Raw genomic sequence first — 25,290 nt, forward strand, 5'->3', positions numbered from 1 at the left:
CTTAACACAAAGGTGGAGCATCCACCAATATGGGAAATTTATAGACCCCTCAGCCTAGCTAGCCTGATCTGCAAGGCCATGGAACGGATTATCATGGACCTCATTAACAGGGACATTAGCAACATCCAAATACATGACCCCCACACAGTTTAATTTTGTCAAGGGGAGGTCATGCCTGTTAAATCTGTTTGACTTCTTTGAGACAGTCACCAAAGCCATGAACGAGGGGAAGACGGTGCACACCGCCTACCTTGACCTGGCCAACGCCTTTGACACTTTTCCCCACTTGGGCATAATAGATAAACTTTCTCAACTAGGCATCATTCCATATGTTACCAGATAGGTAGCAAACGGGCTCATTCATAGAACCCACCTAATCAAAATAGGGGAAGCCACCTCAAGCAATCGACCCGTAATGAGCTAGGTACCCCATGGATCGGTCTCTGGGCCTCTGTTATTTGGTATATACTTCCCTGAGGTACAGGCCAAAACCAGTGGACTATGGCTGACCAGTTTTGCAGATGACTGCAAGCTGGCAACAGTCATCAGTTCTCCCAAGTGATGTGGACGTCCTCCAAGAGGGTCTCACCCAAACAAATGACTGGTGCCAGAAACATAGCCTCAAGCTGAATGCCAAAAAAATGCATCATCATTCTCTTTGGGGAAAATTACATCCCCACATATTATCACATTAATAACAATATCCTATGTACACAGTCAGTATTGAGGGATTTGTGCACCCAGGTTGATAGCAACCTGAATTTTGACCACCATGTTGCTTCCGTTGTACAGAAAGCTTTCTACATGGCCCACCTCATAAGTAAGAGTATCTCGTCCAGGGACAAATAGTTTATAACATCCCTGTATTCCTCCATTATAAGGCCAGTTATTCAGTACAATGCCCCCTTCGGCATGTACCACGCAAAGCACATGCAGCAGCTGGAAAGACCACACAGGTTCCTCACCAGGAGAATCCAAGGCCTAAAACACCTACCCTACACAGGCTAAAAGCCCTATCCCTCTACTCTGTTTCATACAAACTCCTCAGGGGTGACCTCTGTTTGGCATGTAAAGCAATCTCAGACCCCGTCTTGATGGGACTGCTGCTTATCCTCAAGTCAAGCTCCACTCGAGCAACCCGTACGCGTGACCTTAACCTGGTCTGTGATATCAATAGGACTTGTAGGCGGGACAGTTTTGTGTCCCAGAGACACCCCCATTTTTGGAGTAGACACCCTCTCCACCACAAGCAGAGTGCCTCATTATCCCTTTTTAAGCACAACCTGGGTAACTGGATGGGAAACAGAAAATGCACCCCTGGGTTTCCACCTGTGTCCCTGCTGGACAGGGGCTTTGGGTGCTCACTTGTCTAAACATGGGCTAAACTCTTGCTAGGCTTACAAGGAGCTCAGGGCCAATAGCCTAGTACCCTGCTATGATCCTATGGTAGGGATTGCCTCCCACATGAAAGTGTAGATATTTCCTGGATCACCTCTCTATTTTTATGTGATAGTACGCATCTTTGAGATCTGTAGAGCACATCCACTCGTCCTTGTGCAGAAAGGGTAGATGGGACTGGACTATGACCATTCAGTACTTCACTTTCTTTGCATACATATTGGTTCAACTTCCTTAGATCCAAAATGGGTTTGAGGTCCCCTGTTTTCTTTGGCACCAGAAAGAAGCGTGAGTAAGTTCCCATTCTTGTTTGGTCAGGTGTGACCTTTTGGATGACTCTTTCAGTAGCAGCTTTTCTATTTCTTGTGCTGTATCCTTCCTTTTACTGGGTGAAACATCAGGAACTTTCTTCCTTTGAGGTGGAGGATGGAATTATGGTACATAGTAACCTCCAGATATTATTTTTAGTACCCAAGAATCTTTTGCGGTATCTGTCCAGGTATTTATGTACAAAGAAAATCGACCCTTGTCTGCCTCCAGAGCTGGACAGTCAGGCAACACTTCAGTAAAGCTGCTAGGGCCTATCTGAAAAGGAATCTCTAAAACCCTGGTTCTCTGGGACCCCTCTTCCTCTAGGGCAACGTCTACAGTTAAAGCTTCCTTCTCTGCCTCTGGAGGAATTTTCCCCACATAAATACTGGAAAGGTCCCCGAGACTTACAGAACCACATCTTCTTAGCACCTCATTGGTTTCTTGAGAAGGTCTGTTGAGGGGTAGAAAACTTGATTCTTACAGCAAACAGTGCCTTTCCCCTTTTTTTTTACTCAAAAAAATTTGTATTGATTTTCTTCAAAGATTGACAAATAGTTTACTTGCAATTTATCTAATAATTTAAACAAAGTAACAAACTTTATACATTATTTACATTGGCCTGAGGAAATTTCCCCTTTTCCTTTCCTTCAAGAAGAGACTGAGTTCATTCTTAATGTCTCGATAAGAGATAATATAGTCTTCCATGGATTGTTACTCCGTGACTTGGGAGTAATCTGGGAGTAATCCTTAGTTCCTTGACTTTGACTTCATCAAAGCTGTTTCATTCAGTAGTCTTAAAAATTCTTCAAAGGATGGTTCAGAGTTGGATTTCCATTTTCTAGGGATACACTTCCAAGCTACCACTAGTATAGTCTATAATAGATATAAATCTTTTTTTGTATATTTTTGTTTTTCATTAATATTCAATAAAATTAAAGATTTTGATAATACAAATGTATCTGCAAATATAGTTTGTAAGAAGTTACTAATATCTTCCCGGTATTTTTTTGAGTTTAATACAATCATGAAATTGTGTATCCAGTCTGCTTTACATATTTGTAGACATCTCCAACAAGTTACACTATTGGTAGAACCAAGTTTGGCTAGTCTGTTGGGTGTGTAAAATGATCTGTGCAGAAATTTCTACATGTATATTCTCCAAAATTGTGTACGGGATGTTAATTTAATGGAGTAGAGTAGATTAGTTTTACTTTCTGTGCTTAGACTTATTGAATGTCCTTTGGTGACGAAATCCCAATAATTCTGTCGGATTTTAACTTTATAGTTTATTAATAATTTGTATTTTGAAGTTCTATTTTCCAGTTGTGATTATCATATATATTTTATAAAATTAGATTTGACTTTAAAAGGAGAATTATTAATTATTCTGCATTGATCTTGAGTATATCAATACACTTTGAAGTACTAGGCTATCAGAGGAAGAAAGGTCATATGTATTTATTATATGTTGACTGTCAGTAACGTTTTGATCATTAATACAATGCTGCCAACAAATAAATTTTTTTGTTTCTCAAGTGGTAAAAATATTCTTGTGTATTTTATTGCAAACATTTTTTGTGGAACAGAAAGAATTATTAAATCCATCCAAATCTGTATATCTGTATTGGCAATAGCACATTTTCTAAATGTGTTAAAGATGTAATTTATAAAATTTAGTTTGTTGTACCGAATGCCCATACATAAAATAGGCCATGGTTTATTGATTTGATCTTCTAACATAAGATTTTTTTATTATGGAATTTTCATTTGAATAAATAATAGTATGTAACCTTTTCCAGTTGAAAGAGTAATTTGAGTCTATCCAGTTTATAATTTTGAAAATATAAGCTGTAATGTATATTTCTATATCTGGAAAATGTAAAAGCTACTGTATTTCTGTTAGGATACCATAGGAATTTTAATAAAAATGTATTTATTTTTTAGGAGATGTTTATCTTGTATCCTGGGAATAGCTTGTGCTATATAAAGAATTTTTGATAGTAATATCATTTTTATTAATTGTAGTCTGTCTTCAAAAATTAGGTTCATTTTATTCCAATTTATTACATAGGCATTCATCATATTTGTGATATTGTTGTAGTTTATATTTAAGGTTTCTTCTATATTTTTTACACAGAGTGATGCCTAGATAATTTAAAGTGTAAACTTGTTTACCAATTATATGATTTCCGTCTACTTGAAAATCTTGTTTTTGTTCAGTATTATGAAGTTAGACTTTGTTTTATTGAAGTGAAGACCTGAAATTGAGTAAAAGTTTTCAACCTGTGTATCCATTTCTTTTATAGATTCTTTTGAGGTGGATAGAATAAGGAGCACGTAATCTGCAAATAGCATAAATTTAGAATTATATTGTCCATATATATCAGTACCTTTTATTTTGGGATTAAAACGGATTGAAGAAGCAAATAATTCAGTAGCTAGCGCAAATACGATTGGAGACATGGGGCAACCTTGCTCTGCACCTTTTGCTATTACTATAGGTTCAGAGATAAATGGTCCTAGTTTTACATATGCCAAGTTTTTGTAGATATTTTTTATCAGTGAGATAAAAGATTGAGGAAAATCATAAAGTTCTACTATTTTTAAAAGATAGTTCCAGTTTAATGAATCAAAGTTCTTTTCTATGTCTAGTGCAATTAGTAGAGCTTCCTGATTTTCTTTATTTAAAATGTCTATAAGAGTGAATATTCTTTGAATGTTATCATAAGTGCATCTGTTATATAGGAAACCTGTTTGATCTTCGTTTATAATATGAATCATAGATTTTTTAACTCTGTTGATCAGGATTGACATAAAAATCTTGTAATCATTATTGAGTAGAGATATTGCTTTATAAGAGCTACATAGTATGACATTTTATTTTCTTTTATGGTAGGTATGATTAAGGAGTACCTCCATGAAGGTGGTATTGTGTTTTGTGAAAAATCGAAGTTGTGAATGTTGGAAAAATTTTATATAATTCTATTATAATACCATAAATTCCTGGAGCATTATTGCATTTACTTTCCTTAATGTTTTCTGTAACGTCATGTGTGATTTGTTTTTGAATTTCTAGTTCTAATTTTTTGGTATTTTCTTAATTTTGGGGAAATTTAATTCTAAGTTTAGAAAACTGGTGTGGGCTTTGCCAGAGCCATAGTTTTCTGTATAATGATGTTTAAAAGCATTAAGAATATCACTTATATCTGATACTTTTTTATTCTTTTTTCTGTCATGAAAGATGTTAGTGGTGGTGTTTGCTCTGGATTGTCTTTTAACTCTCATAGCTAGATTGTGCATATGTCTAGGTGGTGTGGAATATGAATTTAGTTTGTTTTTCTAATGCCAAATTAGTTTTATGAGTTAAAATGTCATTATATTTTTATTTAGTTCATTGTCTTTTTATTGTTAGAAGAATTTAAGTCTTTGTTATTGATCTTTATACATTTTTGTATGTTATGTCATACTGATTTCTATTCTTTTGATTTTGTTTTTGAACCATGTAAGTTTTACTAATATATATATATATGTGTGTGTGTGTGTATATATATATGTATATATATATATATATATATATATATGTGTGTGTATATATATATATATATATATATATATATATATATATATATATATTATATGTATGTATAATATATATAGGCTTTCAAAGCATCCTATATCATGACTGTTAATCTCTTCAGAATAATTATTATTTAAAAAAATGTAGTTCTGAGACTAGCCATGATTTAAATTATTTCAATTTTGTAATATAAGCTGGTATTCTTGTTGTATGTGTTAATTTTTTAAAATCTATTTGAAATTTGAAAATAAGGTAGTTATGATCTGATAAAGGACGGAGTTATTGAGAATTTAATTATTTTTGTGTTTAGTTCTTGTGATGCATAAATTTTGTCTATTATTTTATGAGTACTAAATGCATAATATTGATGGAAAAATAATAATGAGCTATTTTCTTTAAAGGTGAATGCGTCAATTAGATTGTGATTTTCACTCAATTTTTTTAAATACTTTTGCAATAGGAGTGAAACGTAGGATTCTGTTATTAGTGGTCTCTGAATTATCCATTATACAGTTAAAATCTCCACTTCAGGTTGCCTTTATATGTATTACTAATAAAATCTAGATTTTTTTAGCTGTCCTTGTCCCCATGCCAGGAAACCAGTATAAATTTACTATGGTCCAAATTCTGCTACTAAATTTCACTGTAACAAGCGCTATTAAGGCTTTCTTTATCTTCATAGTTCTAGATAATTTGAGGATTAGTAACATTCTTCCTCCACAAAATTATTACTCCTCTGGTTTTTGATTTATATGAGGAATGAGACAGTATTAAATATTCATTTGGATTCCATATATGTTTATCATTTGTTTTAAAGTGGGATTTTTGAAGAAAGATCGCCTGCGTTTTATTTAATTTTAAATATCTTAATAGGTTTGATCTTTTCTTTGGATTGTGTAAGACATTGATGTTTAAAGAAAGTAATGTTAAGTCCATATATTTTGACTAGGTTTATAGATTTGTAAGATAAATAACACTCAGAACTCTTCTATAACATTGTAATTGTACAAAGTTCCTGTCATTTCCAATATTGTGATTAGATTGAGTTTCTCTGCTAGGAAACGCAAGTTAAATTCTAACTCAGGCCAGTAAAAAAGAAAAAAATATATAATACAAGAACAATTATATGTAACAAAATAATCCAACATTTCAGAAATTTCCCTGTTGTACATGGAATGCTAAACATTCCTAATCCAATAGATAAAATAATCTATCAGGTTATCCCTCATACCTTTGAGCTCCATGTTAATTTTACTGGAGATCTTTTAAATTTGTATAAGAATAATATTTAACTAACTTATTAATTAAATATGACTAACTTTACTATGATCACATATGGAAATGTGTTTTATACATTTCAGATTATATTTTGTCACGTCTCGACTGACATATTATCATTGTAATTCCATGTTGAAAATGGTGTTAACTGTTTAAGATATTAATGTACAGTATTCACTATTCAATAATGTCATTCAGTAGACATGCTACTTATTTCAAGTATTATATGTAGTTTTCTTTCTTAGTATATGTACTTTAGATAGGTGATGAGTTGTTTATTAAACACCTCTTGAATGCTTCCAAAATGTCCTTTACCTGTAGTATGATTTAATATCTTTATATATTTGATGTTCTTCTTTAGTTTTTTCCCAGTTAGGGGTCGCCGCAGCGGAACTCCGGTCCGCTAATGATTGGCAGTAGATTTTTACGGTGCCGAGGTGCCTGCCCGACACCCAACCTTCAACGAAGGCACGCCCATTCACGCTTGTCTTTCGAACGCCACTCGGCTTTAGGGAGGACATGCAGACTCCACACAGAAGGCGCTCCAGTTGAGAATCGAATGGGAGAACCTCTTGCTGTGAGGCGATGATAATTTCCTTTAATTTTTAGACAGTTCCAATGTTTACCTTATCATACTATATGCTTTTATAGACCTTGTAACGCATAAATATATGATGCAATTTGTAAAAACTTTTTCATATGATGCAATTTCTAAATATATGTACTAATGAAAAATATTAGTTAAGTGGCTAATGATTGTATGTAAATACTTGAATATTAATTCCCATTTCAGTATAAATTGATAAACATTTCACAATGCTTCTCTCCCATCTCTCCTCCAAATGGGAATGCCCTTCACATGCTCCTACCTAAAACACCAACACTACTAACTCCACACCTAAATCATCATTTCTTTGCCTACTTTAACTTAATTCAGAGATCTTGCTCAGAACACCTTTTCATAAATCTTTTGCATGCATGCCTCTGGCCTACCTTACTCATATTCTCAAACTTTCATTGTTTGTTTTTCTTATCCATTGTACCCATAATATTGTTTTCCTCTGTAATATTGTAAATTTGTCTCTATTCGTATGTATTTGTATGTCTGTTTGGGGCTTTTCCCCTCCAGTCTCCACCGAAAAAGGGTAATTCTTACCCAGCTGGACCAACCCAGTTAAGAAATGCAAATAAATAAATAAATAAATATTGTATATTATATTCATAAAACATGTATATTTGTTGCCATATACCATTTATAGTCAGTACTGTTTCTCTATCATTAAACATTTTAAGGAAGTTCCATTCTGTCTTGAAGGATGTTAAGAATGCAAGTGAATAGATTTCCTATAAGTAATAAATGTCCTTTATGTATTTTTTAATTTTTCCTTTCTCCTTCCCCCGTTCCCCCTCACATCTTCCACTTTCTCCCTCTCCCATGCCATTCTGTATGCTTGCTGTCTTATGTCATTGCTATGTATTGTGTTTGGATTGCTTCCTTGTGTAAAGCTTTTTGAGATCTTGTTGATGAAAATAGGGTTTTCTTTAATAAAATAAAAAATAATTTTACTGTGTAAGACTTGCATAGATATGCTATCTTTTTAATGACATGACCCAATGTTTGATTGTACTACATTTCTCCTAACACAGCACAATCTCAGTGATGACTACCATTAGCTTGTACACCTCTTAATATCCTTGCTTTGTAACAGTCCTACTTCTTTATCATTTATGTATGTATCCATAGTTCACTTATCAGTTACTTTATCACTTATAAGTTATTGAACAGCTTTCATTGGTTTTCTGATAGTTTGGAACTTTCTCAATTCTTACCTGTATTAAGAGGTAAAAATGTTGGTTGTTTTGGTGTGTACTGGAGCTGTAGGCTTGACCATCTTTGCTCTCTCATAGAACAGTGTCCATTAATTTGTTGCCTTTCTTCAGTTCTGCACCACTCAGTTTATTTACCCACAGCTGCTTTATATCAAATCTCTTAATAATATAACACTGAGATAATATCTGCACTCCTATATATCCTTTTATAATCCAGCACACATTCTATTCTGCTACATGGTCAGATAGTTCATTGCTCTCCTTGCAACAACATCAGAGTTAATACAGATTTTGGTTATTTTATGTATGCCAACAGTCTTGTTATTGCTGTTCTTGTCAGTTAGTATTACATGTTCAGGTGTAAGGAGCTGTTATCTGACGCTTCCTTTATTTATCAGATATACTTGTTCCATTACACTTGATGTTATATTTCCAAATAACCTTTGTTCATTTCTAAAAAAAAAAATCTGAGATTTGGTAGTCAAATTACATCTTATTTAATCTAAATAGTTGCCTCTTTTCTTTACGTTACCTCGCCCCTTCTTATACTTTCATTTCTCTCTCTCTTTTTTTTTTTTTTTGACGTTTAAGAGACTGCTTGTCTCTCTAAGATTATAAGAAAGTGCGTGAATGCATGTATGTCTTAATGCCACATTTCCTCAGTCGCATCTTCCAATTTTAGAGGCTGTAACTTCATCTGACTAACTGGCAGTAAATACAAACTGATCTTCATATACCCTAATCATTCTGAGTTTACAAGGGGAAAATAAAGTAAGGGACTCTTACCAGAAGTCGGATGCCCTCTAACCTCATATAGATTAGTTCGTTTTATCTGCGTTTACTTTCTTTCCTCTACTCCTCTTTTTTTTTTTTTTTTCTTTTACTACTTTGTCTCGTTTATTAAATGCTTCTAGTCAATACTTATGCCTCTTAGTCTTACAGTTTGAGAGAGGCTTGTTCAGGCATTTGCAAAGTAAATTGACGTTCTCAGAAGCTCGCAACCATCCTACTGGTGATTATTGTCAATTTGCAGCTTTTCAGAACGTTGTACATTTGAATGTCATTTTTTTAACTGAAACAGGTCAATGTTAGTTAAATTCAGTGAACCTTATGATTAATGTTTGTCGTACAGCTAACCTTTTTCTTAAAACAATTCCTCATTAACCCAGATGCAGTTCTTTCATTTGTGTACACTCTAAACACAATGCATCATGACCTACACAGCTTACACATAACTCGGTGTGATTAATCATTTAGTATACTGTCACTCATTGCTTTTCAGTGATTTTTTTAACTTTCCCCTCTTTTTTCAATTAAATAAAAGAGCAAAAATGTATATTAAATTAGGGTCTATATTAGAACATTGAAGTTTCAAAACTTCGAATTTTCTAATATCGACCCCTATTCAACGGAAGCTGAAAACATTGAACATACAGAATAGCTAAGTGTTTCCTAGGAAAAAAATTTGCTGTTCCAAAACACGTACACACAACATATGCACACCAAACAAACAGCAATCCACACACATACACCTAAAATCTTACACCTAACCCTACACTAAACTATACACACACCACTAACTATCCACTTATTAAACCAAACCCTAACCCTAAGGTCTGTCACTATCGCACACTCACCTCACCCGCGCCCTAACCCTAACTCACCTACCCCGCCCTAACCTTCACGTCCACTCCACACAATCGCACACATACCTAACCTGCACTCAATCGCACACTTACCTGAACCCGACCCGTAACTTTCCACCACAGCACTGAAAATACAGAATCAACAGAAATGGACAACCAAATTATTTCCCTAGGAAAAAATTCTTGCTTCGATATTTTCAGCTTTTGCTGAATAGGGGTCGATATTAGAACATTTGAAGTTTTGAAACTTCGATGTTCTAATATAGACCTTTAAATTATTACTTTCTATTTCTGTCATTTAAAGTAAATGCTTTAACAGTTGTTTATATAAGGTGACAGAGAAGAAACAAAAGGAGAACAGAGCAAAAAAGGGTGAGACAACTAGGTAAAATATAATTGTACATACATTTTTGATTCTTTAGCAAGTATCTCACACTTTAGTAGAGTCTTTGAGAGTATTAGTGGATGTTATGTTTTGGGATTCAATATTTTGCTTTTTCTTCTTTACATCAGTCCACGTATTTTTTCAGGAGATCTTTTCAAGGAAGTAGATGATGTCCAGTCCATTTTTTCTGGGATTATTGTTATGTTGTTCTTGATGAAGGTAGATGAATGTAGTTGCTTCCTCTATGTTATTGAAAGTCCTTATTTCATTTGAGTAGAAGATTCTTATTTTTGCAGGGTATGCGAGTTGAGCTTTTATTTTGTTTAAGTAGTTTCACAAGTGGCCAGGTTTTTTTTACTCATATCTAGCACTCTAGTAGAATAGTCCTTATCAAATCTAATTTGGTTTTGTTTATATTATAAAAGGACTTTTTCTCCAAGCTGATTTGCGAACAAGTTATTTGTCTAGATAAGATAAGAATTTTACTATAATTGATCTTGGTGAAGTGATAGGTGAGGAGGTATTGGTTTTCCTATGGCTCTATGCACTGTTTCTATACCACAGGATAAACCTTTTAAGTCTAAAATGTTAGGTAGCCAAGAGTTTAAAAATAAAATTATATCCTCACCTTCACTTCTCTCTGGAAGTCCAAAAATTCTTATATTTGTTCTCCTTTCTCTATTCTCTAAGTCATCTACCTTGTTAATGAGCCAGTTGTTCTGCTGCAGGAGAAATTCATTTTGCTTTTCTTCCTCCTTAAGTCTCCCCTCTATGTCACATAATGAAGTTTCAATGTCTGATATTTCAGTTTGGTGGTAGTGCAATAATTCTTTAAAGGCTTCAGTTTGTTTTTGACAATTTTCTTTTAAGATTTTCTAAATTGTCCTTGATTCTATCCATTTTCAAAGATAGCTCTTGTAGTGTAGAGGACATCAGTTATATTTCTTTTTTCGAAGTAGTTTCTGCATGAGAGTTCTTTGAGCTGCTCATTTCCAAAATGCAGGAATAGTCTCCAAATTATTTTGACAGGAAAATCTCGATGAATAAACACCAGAATTGATATACTGGTAGTTCAGAAGTTTATTAACAATATTTGGCTATTTTTGTTTGGTAAAATTAAATATTTTCCTGTTTTTTAAGATAGTTTTGTGGAGTTCCTAAAAAAGTGCTGCTTTTAGCTGGCCATCTAGGCTCCGCCCCTCAGTGTCTTTCCCTCTTGTTCACTGTGGGTAAGCATGTCTTTAACTGATGGCCCAAATAAAGAAGTACCATCAAATGGGGGCATTAACAAAGGACTTCTTGAAGGGCTCCGCAAAATCACATAACTGCATCCAGGCATGTCTCCTTGTGGCTGTCCCTGAACCGGTTGCTCGTGAGGTACCTTCCGCTGTATATGAGATCCAACACTGTGGACTTTTTGTTCAACAGATGGACAGAGGAGCTCTGTTCTGACAGCTCCTTCTTGGTGGTTGCCGCCCCCTACTATAGCTTCAACTGGGATACCTTTGCTCCAGTTGAGGTCTCGGAAGGATGGTCCAAAATTTTGTCTGGGCATTTGGGAATGAGTTTGACAGTGTCCGGTTCCTTCCATGCCTAGCAGGAAACCAAATCAGTTAGTTCATCCACCGGGGGGGGGGGGTCACTCAACACCTGGATTGTCCAGAACCAAAAGCCTCCAGAAACACTGATTCTTCAGGAGAAGGAGATTGGGATGACCAACCACCTTCCTGCTTGAGGATCTTGAGAATATCTCCAAAGGTAGTGATGGGGGGGGGGGATCCCTCTCCCTCATTAGAATCCATGTGTTCTGTGAGAGACTTCATTGGGGAGTCTGTTTGTTTCTCCTCTTACACATCATCCTCCGAGGGACTTCCTCTGTGGGATGTTTGGGGGAGGTGTCAGAAGAGAGGGAAAATGCCGCTAGGGGAACTGCCTGGAGACTTCCTGGAATTGGCCGTCCCTGTGGAACAGGCCTGATGTGCTCAGAGCTTGAAACCAAAGATGTGACAGGGGTAAGGTCCGAGTTAAGAGACAACAGTTCTCTGTGGAGAGAAAAATCCCTTTCTACCACCTGAAAGCTGAGGGACCAGGGGAAACCCTTTCCCCCTTCTCAGAGCCAAGGCCTCTGAAGAACCTAAGTCTGGGCTACTCCCTGATCCGAGCCTCAAAGGGAGAATCAAATCCAAGCTGTCCAGGGCTGAGGCTCCGAGAGGAAGGGTCAGGTCTGACAGAATTGGATCTGAATCCAACCTCTCGGATCTGGCCCCAACATTTTGGCTCCAAGGAAGGCCCACTCTGATTCAATAGTATCAGAGCAGAACCTGTCAGGGAAACAGTTGGAGTCAAGGAAGAAACCTTTCTTGTACCCAGTGCCAAACCACTGGGGAATCTGGGATCTTGGAACTCCAAAGCCACAGGTCAGATCAGAGAGGGAGATAGTATGGATTTTGTAGGTGTACTCATGGATCCGGGGGGGGGGGGCAGAGCTGGCAGTACCCCCATCTGGATCTGAGCCATGAGAAATTTCTGCATCATCCTATTCATATCCGCCTCTAAAGAAATTCTTGGAGGACCTTGAAGACGCAGTGGAAGAGGGCCTGGAATGTTTCTTCGGCATTTGGAAGAGCTGAACTGGCAAGGAGAGAGATACTGGTTTAACTGTATTTTCTGCATACGTCTTCTGTGGGCAGAACTAGCGCTCTGATCCCAAGGCCTGGGATCCGAAGAGAAAGTAGATGGGAGTGGAGAAAAATCACAGTCAGAGCTGATGATGTAGGATCAGAGAACTGCTTAGGATCCAAAGGAAGGTTTCTGAAGAAAATGACTTGGCTGATTTAGAGGGAGTTTGAGCCCCAGAAGAAGCTGGTATTGTTTCTTTTAGAATAAACTTGTTGCAGCTGTAGGCTAATGCTCTGGGATTAAAAGTAGAGCATACCATGCAATGTGTATTAACATGGTCTGGTGCTAAACAGTAAATATATTTCTGGTGGGCATTCAAATTGAGAATTATATACCCACAAGAAGTGCATTTCTTAAAACCTGTTGTGTCTCCAACATAACGGACAAACGACAGAGTGTACAGAACGCAAAAAAACAAAAGTCAAGAGAGAGAGAACTTATTTTTTTTAGAAAGAAAACAGTATAATACCAGCAATGGTATGTAAAGAATTACCTAAAATGTATGGAAGAAATTATACCAGTGATGGTATAATGGAAAGAACTACTCTAGTAGGAGAAGAAAAGCAATAACACAGAGGAGAGAACTAACACCTAACGCCCAGCGAAAAACTAAGAGGGAGGTAAAGAAAAGATGAAAGAGTTTATATAGGAAAAGGAATAGTATATTAACAATGAAAAATTCAACCTTACTAGCTCAAGAGCAGAACCTGAATCTAACTACGATGGGCGGCAAAAGAGATCTGAGGTAATGTGGACAGAATAGGACATTATGGGTAGAAGGAGGGGCTTGAGAGCTGGAGCCAAAGTATAGTGTATGCTGCAGAGTCGGATCCAAACCCATTTGTGAGGAAGAATGAAAAGGACAATATCAGATCCTATATTTCTTACTAGTAAGTAAAATGTGCTTGTTTACTTTAATATCTTTAGCACCCACAACAGTCACTGAAAAGGCTCCCTTCCCACATTTCAAATACCCTTGACTGCGCACTGAACAAAAGCTGCTTTACAATATAGTATGCAGTTTATAGTATGAACTGTTTTATTCAAATAGTAATAAGAACAAAATATATTATACTTAGTTACTTTTTACCCTTGACTGTCCTTCTAAACATAAAGACATAATGTAGGGTGTATGCCTTGCAGTCTACCCAGACATTTAACAAAGTCAACAAAAGTCCAGTCTTTTTAGCCACTTTTCTTTGCAAAGCTATATTTCACAAATGTGATTGATGCTTTATAACCTCATCGTTATTCACTAATTTGTGTTGCTGGTAGTCTTTCTGATCAACTACTAAACTCTAGTTCAAGTCCAAATTACTCCTGATTCTTATAGTCAATTTATGCTTTTTTCTGTGTTGCAAGCATTTTCCTTTAGAACACTGGAAAAGGTTTCACAGGCAAAGTCTCTCTATGAGCTTTATTGTCAGAAGAACACGAAACAGAGTCCCTATATACATGCAGGCTCACTTTTTGTTGGATAAACTTTATTTCCCCCTTATCTGTTTTGCATAAAAAATGTCTTTGATTTTCTGGAAAAAAATACTCTTGTGGGCATCAAGTTGAATCTCTCACTTGCTTCTCGAAATTCCCTAATGGCTGGGACAAAATTGTTACTCTTCTGCCTGATACACAGTGAATAATCATTTTTCCACATAAACTCTGCTGTCTCCACTTTGTAATACATTTCCATTCTGCCATAGTTTTGTCAGGCTCAGCTCTTTCTTTTGCTATGATTGCATCTTTACTAATGTAGGCTTGTCTGCCTTCTCATGGCCAGGTTTGGAGCATACACTCTGTGTGCCCCTACATTTAGATCCGGTTGTGGAATACCAATCTAGTATTTGTGCTTTTATAAAATTAATACAGTCTGCTCCTTACCATTTCTCTGATACAGGAGAAATTCTCAGTTTTTTCTCTGTGCATTCTGTCTTGTAACTCTACTAATTTTAAACAGCTCTTCTTACTAAGCCAGCCTTTTCTTTTCAACCTCTGAATTTTTTTTTTTTTTTGCAGTTTTTATCCATTCATCTGAATAGCTAGTTAAAGCTTGTATTTTTTCCAACTTTTTATTTCATTTGATATATTCCTTCAATGTTTTATTTATTTTAATCACCCATGAATAGATTTGATTTATTTTTCCCCTAATTTATTGGAAGCCATCTCTTGAACCAAAGCTGAAGCTTGAGCTGCTTTTTGCTGAGCAGCTGCAAGAGCTTTCTCGGCTATTGTTTTACTTCACTTTGGTTGATTTTCTTTCAGATTCTCCAAATTTCTTCTTTTTTCCTTACATCCAGGCAGTATACTTAACTAGCCAATAACTACATTTTACAAAAATAATAGTTTCAGTAGCACTAATTTTTCTCAGTTTCTGTTTTTTAGCTGTCTACCATGGGAAATGTTATTACCTCCACACATATTCCCTGACTTAGTGAGTTTACTTCTTGCAGTTGTGTTCAGCCTGGTTGTTCTCCATTGATTCTACAGCTGGTATTCTTTCTAAGTGTTGTGCATGTGAAGAGCCAGCTCTGCCTTTCTCCCTCTAGGATGTTTGAGCTTGCAACAGTCTCTCACTGTCATCCTTCCTGGCTTGTCCCCTCCAGAGCCTGGGCTGTTAGCTGTACTTGGGTCAACTGAACTGCAGTCAGGACTTCATCACTTTGCCCCAAAGGGGCAGGCTTGCAGCTTTGTTCTTTACCATCTTAATTTGTCAGGATAGGTTTTAGCTTCTCTATTGTGATGAATCAGATAGGTAGAGAGACAGAAAGGACGATGAGTGGACAGCGCAGTGGTAGTGGTGTCGGTTCACAGCAAGAGGCTCTCTGAGTCGATTCTGTGCTGGAGTGCCTTCTGTGCGGAGTCTGTACGTCTTCCCTGCATTCGTTTGGCTTTCCTCCATGTGCTCCGGTTTCCTCCCACATCACAGACATGCATCTGGAGCTTTTCTCCACTGGCCTCACTGAAAATTGGCTTTGTTCCAAGTCAGACTTTCCTGGTAAACAAATGTTAAATAAAAAAAAAAAAAATGATTGACCACCATTTCCTAGTTGTTTGGTTCAAAACTAGTTTTTATGGATTTTCTTTTCTCCCTTGCTATCTGCTTTCTCCTCTTGTCCATCTGGCCCATTCACCCTTCACCACAGGTGAGAGCCAACCAAGAGGAACTGTCTTTAAGACAGCATAGAGAGTCTTCTGTTTTAGGCTCTAACCTTCTTTGCATGTCTAAAATGTCCGAGGGGTCAGTGTGCACTGAGCTGTTGTAATGTACTTAAATGCCTCTGTCGTATACATAATCAGATGACCCTGCTCCCTCCCCTTATAGATGGAATCACAATGTGGAGATGTTACCTTGGTAGTTGAAGCCAGGCGCACACCCCTGTACCCTCCTCACAAAGAAATCAAACAAGCTGGCTTAGCTGAAATATTATTCTCCTCATTCATGCCAGCACCAGTGGGGGCCCAAGCTGCTAACTGAACTTAGAGTTCTGACATGATCCATCCTTGTTTAGCCAAAACTTGACACATGCTTTTTGCAGTGATATTGCTGACATTGCACTGTCGCAGCTTTGTTTTGTCTTCTGCTGCTTATACTGTGTAGACTTGTAAACTTTTGTTTCAGGTGTGGAAGCCTTCTATGGAACTGTAAATTTAATTTTTAACTGTTTAGTTTATACGTTTGTTAAGTGGGTAAACCCACTTGATACAAGTGTTACTTTTCAGGGTCAACCTCGGTTATGTGACTTATTCAGTTTTACAGAGTAGGCAAACGGAAGTGGAAGGAATCCAACCCTGGCTACAGAAAGTAGCTAGTTAACAGCTCAGAGCTGTAATTGTCTGTGCTAATACACTACAAACTTTCATAAGCTTGGGCTCATTTAAACTAATATTTTATGTACAGGCTGTTGGTGTTGACCAAGTGAATTGGAATAACTAATCTGACTGCATTCAGAGTGATTGTTCCTTGTACACATTTATGGAATAACTAATCTGACTGCATTCAGAGTGATTGTTCCTTGTACACATTTATACTGTATCATTTATTAATACTTTGTAATACATTTTTATTTGCATTATGTTATGTTTAAGTTGTTGTACAGTGCTTAGGCTTAAATGCTCAAATTTGACCTCTGTACTTCAGACAGGAGCAAGCTGTTCCAGTGACAGAGATGCTGAAGACAGATTAGCTCACTGTTTCAGCCCTAAATTGAGGGAGACACTTGACTGTGTATTTGTAGTCAATAAATTAATAAATCTGATTTCATCATTTTCTCCTCCCACAAGACTGCTTTAGAGGTAGTTTCCCATACTAAGTTACTTGGCATAACCTTAGATGACAACTTAACCTTGACTAACACATCCACAACACCATCAAAAAAACACACCAAAAACTTGGTACCCTCTACCGACATATACACTTTTTAAACTACTCTACTAGAAAAACACTTGCCCAAACTTTTCTCCTACCTTCTCTTCTCTATGGTGCCCCCATTATGGCAAACATCCAATCGTCATTAAAAAAATAAAATGGAGAGCGGCTATAACAAAATTGCTAAATTCATTACTAGAGCAAAATATTCCTCCCACCACTGTCACTCATTACAGTCCCTGAACTGGCTGGAAATCCCACAACACTTAACTTGCGTACAAGTAGCCAGCACACAAATTCATCTATAATTCCTCCAAATGCCCACCCCCTGGCTTCACGTCTGACTCTTTATTAACCAAACCGTTCGCTAAGATCTGAAAATCAATCACTTATCCAAGTTAAGAGACCTAAACTCCCTGTAAGCCAATACCTTTACTCTTTCACTGTAGCTAAACTCTGGAGTGCCCTTCCACCTTCTCTACGGACTATAAATAATGTCGTGTCATTCAAAAAAATCACTCTACCAACATCTCTCCTCTGATTGGCTATGCCCTTGCACCATCCCCAATTCCTCAGTCACCTGATTACTAACCTGACTCATCTCTCAGATACCCATACTCTTCTTTACTCTCCCTATTGTGCACTCACCCTTAATCACAGCACAGTGTGCCTCACCCTGCCTCACATGGTGTGTAAAAATGGTGTAAGTGCAGGTGATCATTATCTGTCTGATCTACTGAATACCTGCCAAGCACCCGAGTCTTCCACAAATGTTGCTATACATTGCCTATTTTACTGTGTCACTTCTGACTCCTATATTATTACTCTTGTACATTGTTAAATGCTGTTATTACTCTTGTATATTGCAAAATGCTGTTAACTCTCTAAATAATCTTTTAATTATGTACATCTTTTAATTATGTACATTGTTGTTTTTTTTTTTTTTTTTTTTTGGGGAGCTTTTCTCCCCGGGCCTCCACTGAAAATGGGCTTATCTCAGCCCAGTGGACTTTCCTGGTTAACAAAAGCAAATAAATAAATTAATAAATTATGGGTTTTGTGTCCTCTCTGATGTCACTGTAACCTTCCGTGCATTGTTTTTCTGTAGTTAAATACCTTTGTTCTTGTGATAATTTCTTTTATTGCTTTCATTGTTATTTGTTTTGTGAAGTGCCATTATATGTTCATTTAAGAACACAAATATGCTTATGAGTTTTGTAGGATATTTTAACTGAGGCTTCATGTGCCATCAGGATGTGTGGCTGTTTGACCCTTATTCTGTGGAATGCATTGTGGTAGTGTATAGAACTATGGTCAGCACCACTTTTTGACGGGAAGTAAATGGAAGTGGATGTTTAGCCACTGCATATTAAGTACTTTAATGATTTTCATTTAATTTTTCAGATTGCCCAACAAGAGAGCACTGATGATCCAGATCCATCTCAAGGAAGGAACCCCCTTCGTCTGGAATGCAGAGGATGCTCGGGAAATCCGGGAACAGCATAGACTGACAGGGTGTCTGGTGGGAGCACTAGCTCGGCAGCCACAGCAGAATATGCGCCTGGGGCTGCCACTGCAGTTGCTTCCTGAGGAGGCAAGGCTTCTCCTAGAAATCAAGGCTGCTGTATTGGTCAGGAGTATGCCTGGAGGAGAACAGGATGTTGGCAACAAGGAAATGGAGGTAACATTGTTGGTTTGCTGACTAGAAAAGTCTGACTCAGTGCAGCCTATTCTAAGTGGAGGCCCAAAGCTCCAAAATGAATAACAAATTATCATATTACAGCCAAAATAATCCTAGAGAAAAAGTAAGATCTAATGTTATCCATTTCATTATTCATCACGTCTGGGTCTTGGATCCAGTGTTGAATCTGATCTGGCACTTTACAGAGCAGATTCAAGGCTCGAGCTCCCGCCACTCCCATAATCCTTTTCTGCCGTATAATCCTGAGATTTCGTTTGCTGCATTTAGCTACAGATGTGATTCCTGGCTCACAGAGTCAATCAGGTTTTTTTTCCTGGAATTTTCTTCTGTTTAGTGTGTATTTTCTAAATTTCTTGGGTAGTTAGTTTCTTTCCTTTCCCTATTTAGCTCCCGTTAGGTGTTTCTCTTTTACCTTGCTTTCCCTTTCGTCTCTTGGTGCCGTTTTTCCATATTCCTCCCCCTTAGTCTAGTGTTTTGAGGCTTTTTGGGTTTTGTTGTGGCTATTTCTTTTCAGGTTGCGTGGGTTTTGCCTCTGCTACTTATTAGGATCTCCGTGGGTAGTTTGGGGCTCTGTAGTTTAGGTTTGTTCTCTTTTTAGCTGTGTAATTTGTGGTGTCTGTGTGTCTGTGTGTCTGTGTCTGTCTGTGTCTGTCTGTGTCTGTCTGTGTCTGTCTGTGTCTGTCTGTGTCTGTCTGTGTCTGTCTGTGTCTGTCTGTGTCTGTCTGTGTCTGTCTGTGTCTGTCTGTGTCTGTCTGTCTGTGTGTGTCTGTGTGTCTGTGTGTGTCTGTGTGTGTCTGTGTGTCTGTGTGTGTCTGTGTGTCTGTGTGTCTGTGTGTCTGTGTGTCTATGTGTGTCTGTGTGTGTGTATGTCTGTGTGTGTCTGTGTGTGTGTATGTCTGTGTGTGTCTATGTCTGTGTGTGTCTGTGTGTGTCTATGTCTGTGTGTGTCTGTGTGTGTCTATGTCTGTGTGTGTCTGTGTGTGTCTATGTCTGTGTGTGTCTGTGTCATAGGTTCATAGGTTTATACTAGGCTATCTGCCCTAAGGCATTTATAAGCCTAGCCCAAATTATTGTGGCTTACGCCACCCCTTATATGAAAAAATACTGTGCCCATTAGTTTGTTGTGTCTCTGTCCAGCAGTGACACAGAGTTGATTCCTGGAGTAAACCTACGATCTCCCATCCACAGGTCTAGATTTCTCTTGAACAGAGTCAGCGAGGTGCTCTGCCTCACATGGACCGGGATTTCTGTCTGTGTGTCTTTGCTGATAGGACATGTCAGACAAGTCTACCGGATTTAAGTAAATTCTGACACCCACAAGAAATGTGTTTATTGTCTGGGATCTGACCACCTTGAGGCTAAATGTTCAGTTTGTGCTGCATTCAGTCCTCTGGCATTGGCAGATTCCCAGAACAAGCATCTTCTCAAGGGCATGGCACAAGGGAGCCCCTTTGCTTCGGGCTCTCCCCTCTTCTAGCAACCGTAAAGACTCGAAGAGAAAAGCCTCCTCCACCTCTCTGGGGTCTTTCTCCTCTGGCTGCTCAGAAACATCCAAAACTCTTGGATCACAGTCCCTTGGATCCGAAGCAGTCCTCAGTGGGTTTGAATCCAAAGGCTCAGGATCCGTCTTCTGTTGCTGAGGTTTCTTCTGATCAGAGACCCTTGTATCCTACCTCTGTTCCCTTGGCTCCTTTAGCTCCCCTGAATCTGAGACATGTTATTCTTTAGGGCTCAGATCCAACCTGTTCGTCGGATCCAGAGCTAGTTATTCTGGGCTTCCCAGTTAGATCTCCTACGGATCCGAAGTGTTCGAAACCTAGACACAAAACTTGTTCTCCGGGTCGGGAATGCCACATATTGGTGGGATCACAGCCAGCTTCCCATTCTAAGTCCACACATTTTCCAACCTCTTCCAGATCCTCCTAGAGCATCTTGCCTTCAGACATGGGGAAGATGATGAGGAGTCTCCTTAGGGCCCAGATAAGAGATGGATCTTTTTACATCCCCAGCCCGCTCAGGCTCAGAGAGGTCCCCAGCTCCTCAACTGGCTTCTCCTCTTCCGAGTGCTGTGGTTTTGGAATCCAGGTCCCAGGTTTCCCCTAGGGAGGCATCAGGAGATCCAGGAATGTGAGTTTTCCCTTTTCCTCCATGGTCTCTGACTAGCTCGGTTCTTGTGGCATCAGAGCAGTGCAGGTCTCGGCCCCAGGTCCCTGGGGAAGGGGTTCTATTCCAGGTTTTTCAGACTCCTTTGGCGGTATCGGCCTTAGACACCTCTGGTCTGGTACCGCCCCGGGGCCCAGTCCTCGGGTGGCCTCCACTCCCCCCTTCCCTTGTGTTTTCATCTATGGGGCATGGGTACAGCATTTCCTTGAGTTCTTCGGCTTTTTGGGTGGTAGAGACGACCTTCTCCGAATCAGGAGCAGTGTGTTCTTCCCCCTTCAGGGGAATGTACAAGCTCGTTGCTATGAGGTGTCCTGAGCCCATTCATCGTGTCCAGGGTCAGTCCTCCCAAGATAGCCTTCAGGTGCCAAGAACCCCTGGGGTTCCCCTGTTTTCACTTTCCTCTCCTGAGCCCCTTACAGAAGAGCCTCCTCAGAAGAGACTGTGCAGGAGGAGGCACTTGGACTTCCCTAAGGAGTCCTTTATGGAGGACACAGGTTTTGATGAAGGGGACGGGTCCCACAGATATCCTCCAGATGACTTCTGCTTCGGGGACATTCTGGAGCTGTTAAAGCAAAAAGGCAGCTGGTATCCCCAGCCCCCATCTTCAGAGGAATCTGTGTTTCTGAAGGCTTTTGGGATGGTTCCATCTACTTCTTGGGTCTCCCCCGCTGTGGACAAGCTAATTGATCTTATTGCACGCAGGGCATGGAAGGAACCTGACACTGTGGAACCGGTTCCCAAAAAAGCAGATACGTTTTGAGCCCCCTTGGAAACAGAGAGCACTGGAGCAAGGGAGTGCCAGTCAATGCTATTTTGGTTGCTGAAGCCACAATAGAAGGAGCTGGTGGAACAGCTCCCAGGTGTCCATCCCACTAACCATGAATCCTGGGTGATTGACAGACATGGGAAGTGCATTTATGCTTCAGCCACATTTGGCCTGAGAACCCTGAATTATTTGGTGCATTTTACCCGCCTCCAAAGAGATCTGGTCTCTGAGCTCACCAGAGTTGATGCCGGCAGAGGACCTCAAGAAGGTGTCTCCCAGACTCACCACTCTTTCTTCTATTGCCCATTCTTCGATGAGGCTGACCTCCAGTACAGCGTAAGGTACCTCTTGAATGGCCAGTGCTTTTTCTTCTGAGGCCTTCAGTCAAAAATCTGGCCCCTCCTTGGGATTTGACATTGAGCCTGTTCATTCTTATGGTTTCAAATATCTTTCCTGGAAGTCTGCCTTTCTGGTAGCTATTACTTTGGCCAAAAGAGTTTCTGAATTGCAGGCCTTATCTTCTAAACTGCCTTATATTGTTTTTCATAAGGACAGAGTGACTTTATGAACTAACCCCTCCTTTATGCCTAAAGTAGCTACTGAAATAAATCTCAACCAGGCTGTCCAGTTGCCTCATTTATTTCCTAATGTCTATAATAAGGGTGAGTATCTCCTCCATACTTTGGATGTACATCATCAGCTGAGATTTTATTTACATCGGACTAAATCCTTCAGAAAATCTGACCAGTTATTCATGTTTATTTTTTTCCTTTAACAGACATGGCCTAGTTGTATTTCTCTAGTTTACTCTGTGGACGACGGAGCTGCCTTGCCATCCTAAGGTGCATTTTCTAAGGTCAGTGGCTACTTATTTGGCCTTCACTGCCAGGATGTCCCTGGATGAGATTTGTGCTATGGCCACGTGGTCCACTCCTCATAATTTTATGGCGCATTGTAAACTGGATATGATCTCTAGAAGCAGAACATCTTTTGATTCCACAGTGCTCAGGTACATCCTTCCATAGGGCCGCTCGGGGTTCTTTGTAGCTGAGGATTCCAACCCACATGTGATGAATAATGAAACGGATAACATCAGATGAATAGTTATATATTTACCATAACTTGGTATCTATGTTATTCTGTTTCATTATTCATCACTTCCCGCACCCTCCCCCTTCCTTGTCCTGGTGGTTCTGGAGAGGCTGGGGTTTTAGGCCGTTGAGCTACTGCCTTTCATGGTTCTAATGCCATTTTTGCCTATGTCTAGTTGGATAGTCAGGCACCTTAGTGTTTCCTGTCCTTGGCTAGCAAACTGTATCTGAGGATTAGAAGGTAGAAAGCAATTATAGGAGTGGGAAAAGCTCAAGCCTTGAATCTGCTTGGTAAAGTGCCGGATCGGATCCGACATCAGATCCAAGACTCAGACTTGAAGAATACTGCAGTAAGATAACACAGATACTAAGTTATGGTAAGTACTGTGATGGAAGTACATACTGCCAGCTGCTAACTGGAATTTTGTAGGTAGTTGTGTGTCATTAGTAAGTATCAAAATGATTCGTGCAGGATGCTTGTGTCTATGGATTTATTTGAGCTCTATGTCATGCATCTGTACAAGCAGTTTGATATACGTGTGTGTTGAAAAAGGTATTTGCAGAGTGCTGTTTGAAATGTAGCCACAGTGTGTTCTACTGGAAGAGAACAGAAATGTACATGCACTATTGTAACTGTTTGAATGTATATATTTTAATAGTGGAAACTGGAATACAGGAAGTTAACCTCAGTCTACTAAATTTTAGAAAAAAACAACTGATATTAAATTACTTTATGGTTATGCCATTGGTATCTCAGTTTTCAATGTAGCAGAGACACAATCGCTGTACTAGAGTCAGTTAATCACTAGTTTTGAAAGCATGAAAGAATGCAATTGTTTTATGACTTCCAGCATCTGCCAAAAGTCTGAAGTCGATGTATTTTGCAGGTAGATGCTAAATACTGCAGATTCCAGCAGGCAGTGGGGGTTTCACCTGGGATAGAGTCAGATGACAAGAAATGAAGTCATTCTGCAAGCTATCCCAGCAGTAATATTAGTGATTAATTTGAGAACTCTCTCAGAGAGACAGGGCATTCTGTATTCTGTCTTGGACCTGACAACAACTACAAGAATTATTCGCCACATCTGCCTTGTTCTGTAAGCAAGTTTTAGGGCATAGTAAAGACCAGCTATGTTATATAGGTTGGAGACAGTGGCATTGACAAAAAGGCAGGAGTCGTAGCTGGACGTGGCAGAGTTAAAGATGTTAAGATTTGCACTGGGTGTGACAAGAGTGGACAGGATTAGGAATAAGTATATTAAAGGGTCAGCCCAGGTTGGAAGGTTTGGAGACAAAGTCAGAGAGGCAAGGTTACGTTGGTTTGGACATGTGCTGAGGAGGGATGCAGAGTAAGTTGGAGAAAAAAGATGCTAAGGATGAAGCTGCCAGGTAACAGAAAAAGAGGAAGGCCTAAGATCAGGTTTATGGATGTGGTGAGAGAGGACATGCAGGTGGTGTGACAGAACAAGATGCAGAGCACAGGAAGAAATGGAAACATATGATCCGCTGTGGTGACCCCTAATGGGAGAAGCCGAAAGAAGAAGAAGAGTAACTCTGTTAGATATAGTCAGGAATATAGCAAAGATTAGTTTAGATATGTTTATTTGAGACTGCCTTGTAATGTTGTTTTAAATATTTCCTGTGATTTTGAATTCTGATGTCAATGTGAATATATACTGAGTATTTTCTTGTTCTTTTATTTATTATTAAATGTATTTAAACCTTTCATTATGGATGGTCATCCTAGAGATTAAGTTTTGGGCGTACTTGCATATTTATTTGGTGACACTGTGTGGGCCACTCATAATAGCCTTCCTCTTAGTCAAACCATTTGCGTTAATATTAATATTACACAGTAAAATTGAACACCCTTTGTTAAAGGCCTTAAAGTAGCTGATAAGGAGTTGGCTAGTGGGAGTGGTAACTGTCTTACAGCCTGGGCAAAACAGGGCATAGCTAGTAAACCTGTGCCAGACTTTCCCAGGTGTGTGTGTGTGTGTGTGTGTGTGTGTGTGTGTGTGTGTGTGTGTGTGTGTGTGTGTGTGTGTGTCAGTGTCAGCAGGGGCACGAAGCACTGGTTGTACAGAGAGGGTGCTGGAG

At 38.8% G+C, this 25,290-nt stretch overlaps 1 protein-coding gene across 3 annotated transcripts in view; it reads left to right on the top strand.

Annotated features, from left to right (window-relative positions):
• Positions 1-25,290, top strand: part of TSEN34 (tRNA splicing endonuclease subunit 34) — a 235,825-nt gene that overhangs the window by 49,402 nt on the left and 161,133 nt on the right. For all 3 annotated transcript variants that reach the window (XM_044081632.1, XM_044081641.1, XM_044081649.1), the window contains exon 2: positions 18,873-19,149. In XM_044081632.1, the coding sequence (XP_043937567.1) occupies positions 18,873-19,149 (277 nt within the window). The remainder of the gene's footprint in view (positions 1-18,872; positions 19,150-25,290) is intronic.

Source organism: Protopterus annectens, chromosome 1.part1 (assembly GCF_019279795.1).
Source record: "Protopterus annectens isolate FY-2018-M chromosome 1.part1, PAN1.0, whole genome shotgun sequence".
Classification (NCBI taxonomy): Eukaryota; Metazoa; Chordata; order Ceratodontiformes; family Protopteridae; genus Protopterus; species Protopterus annectens.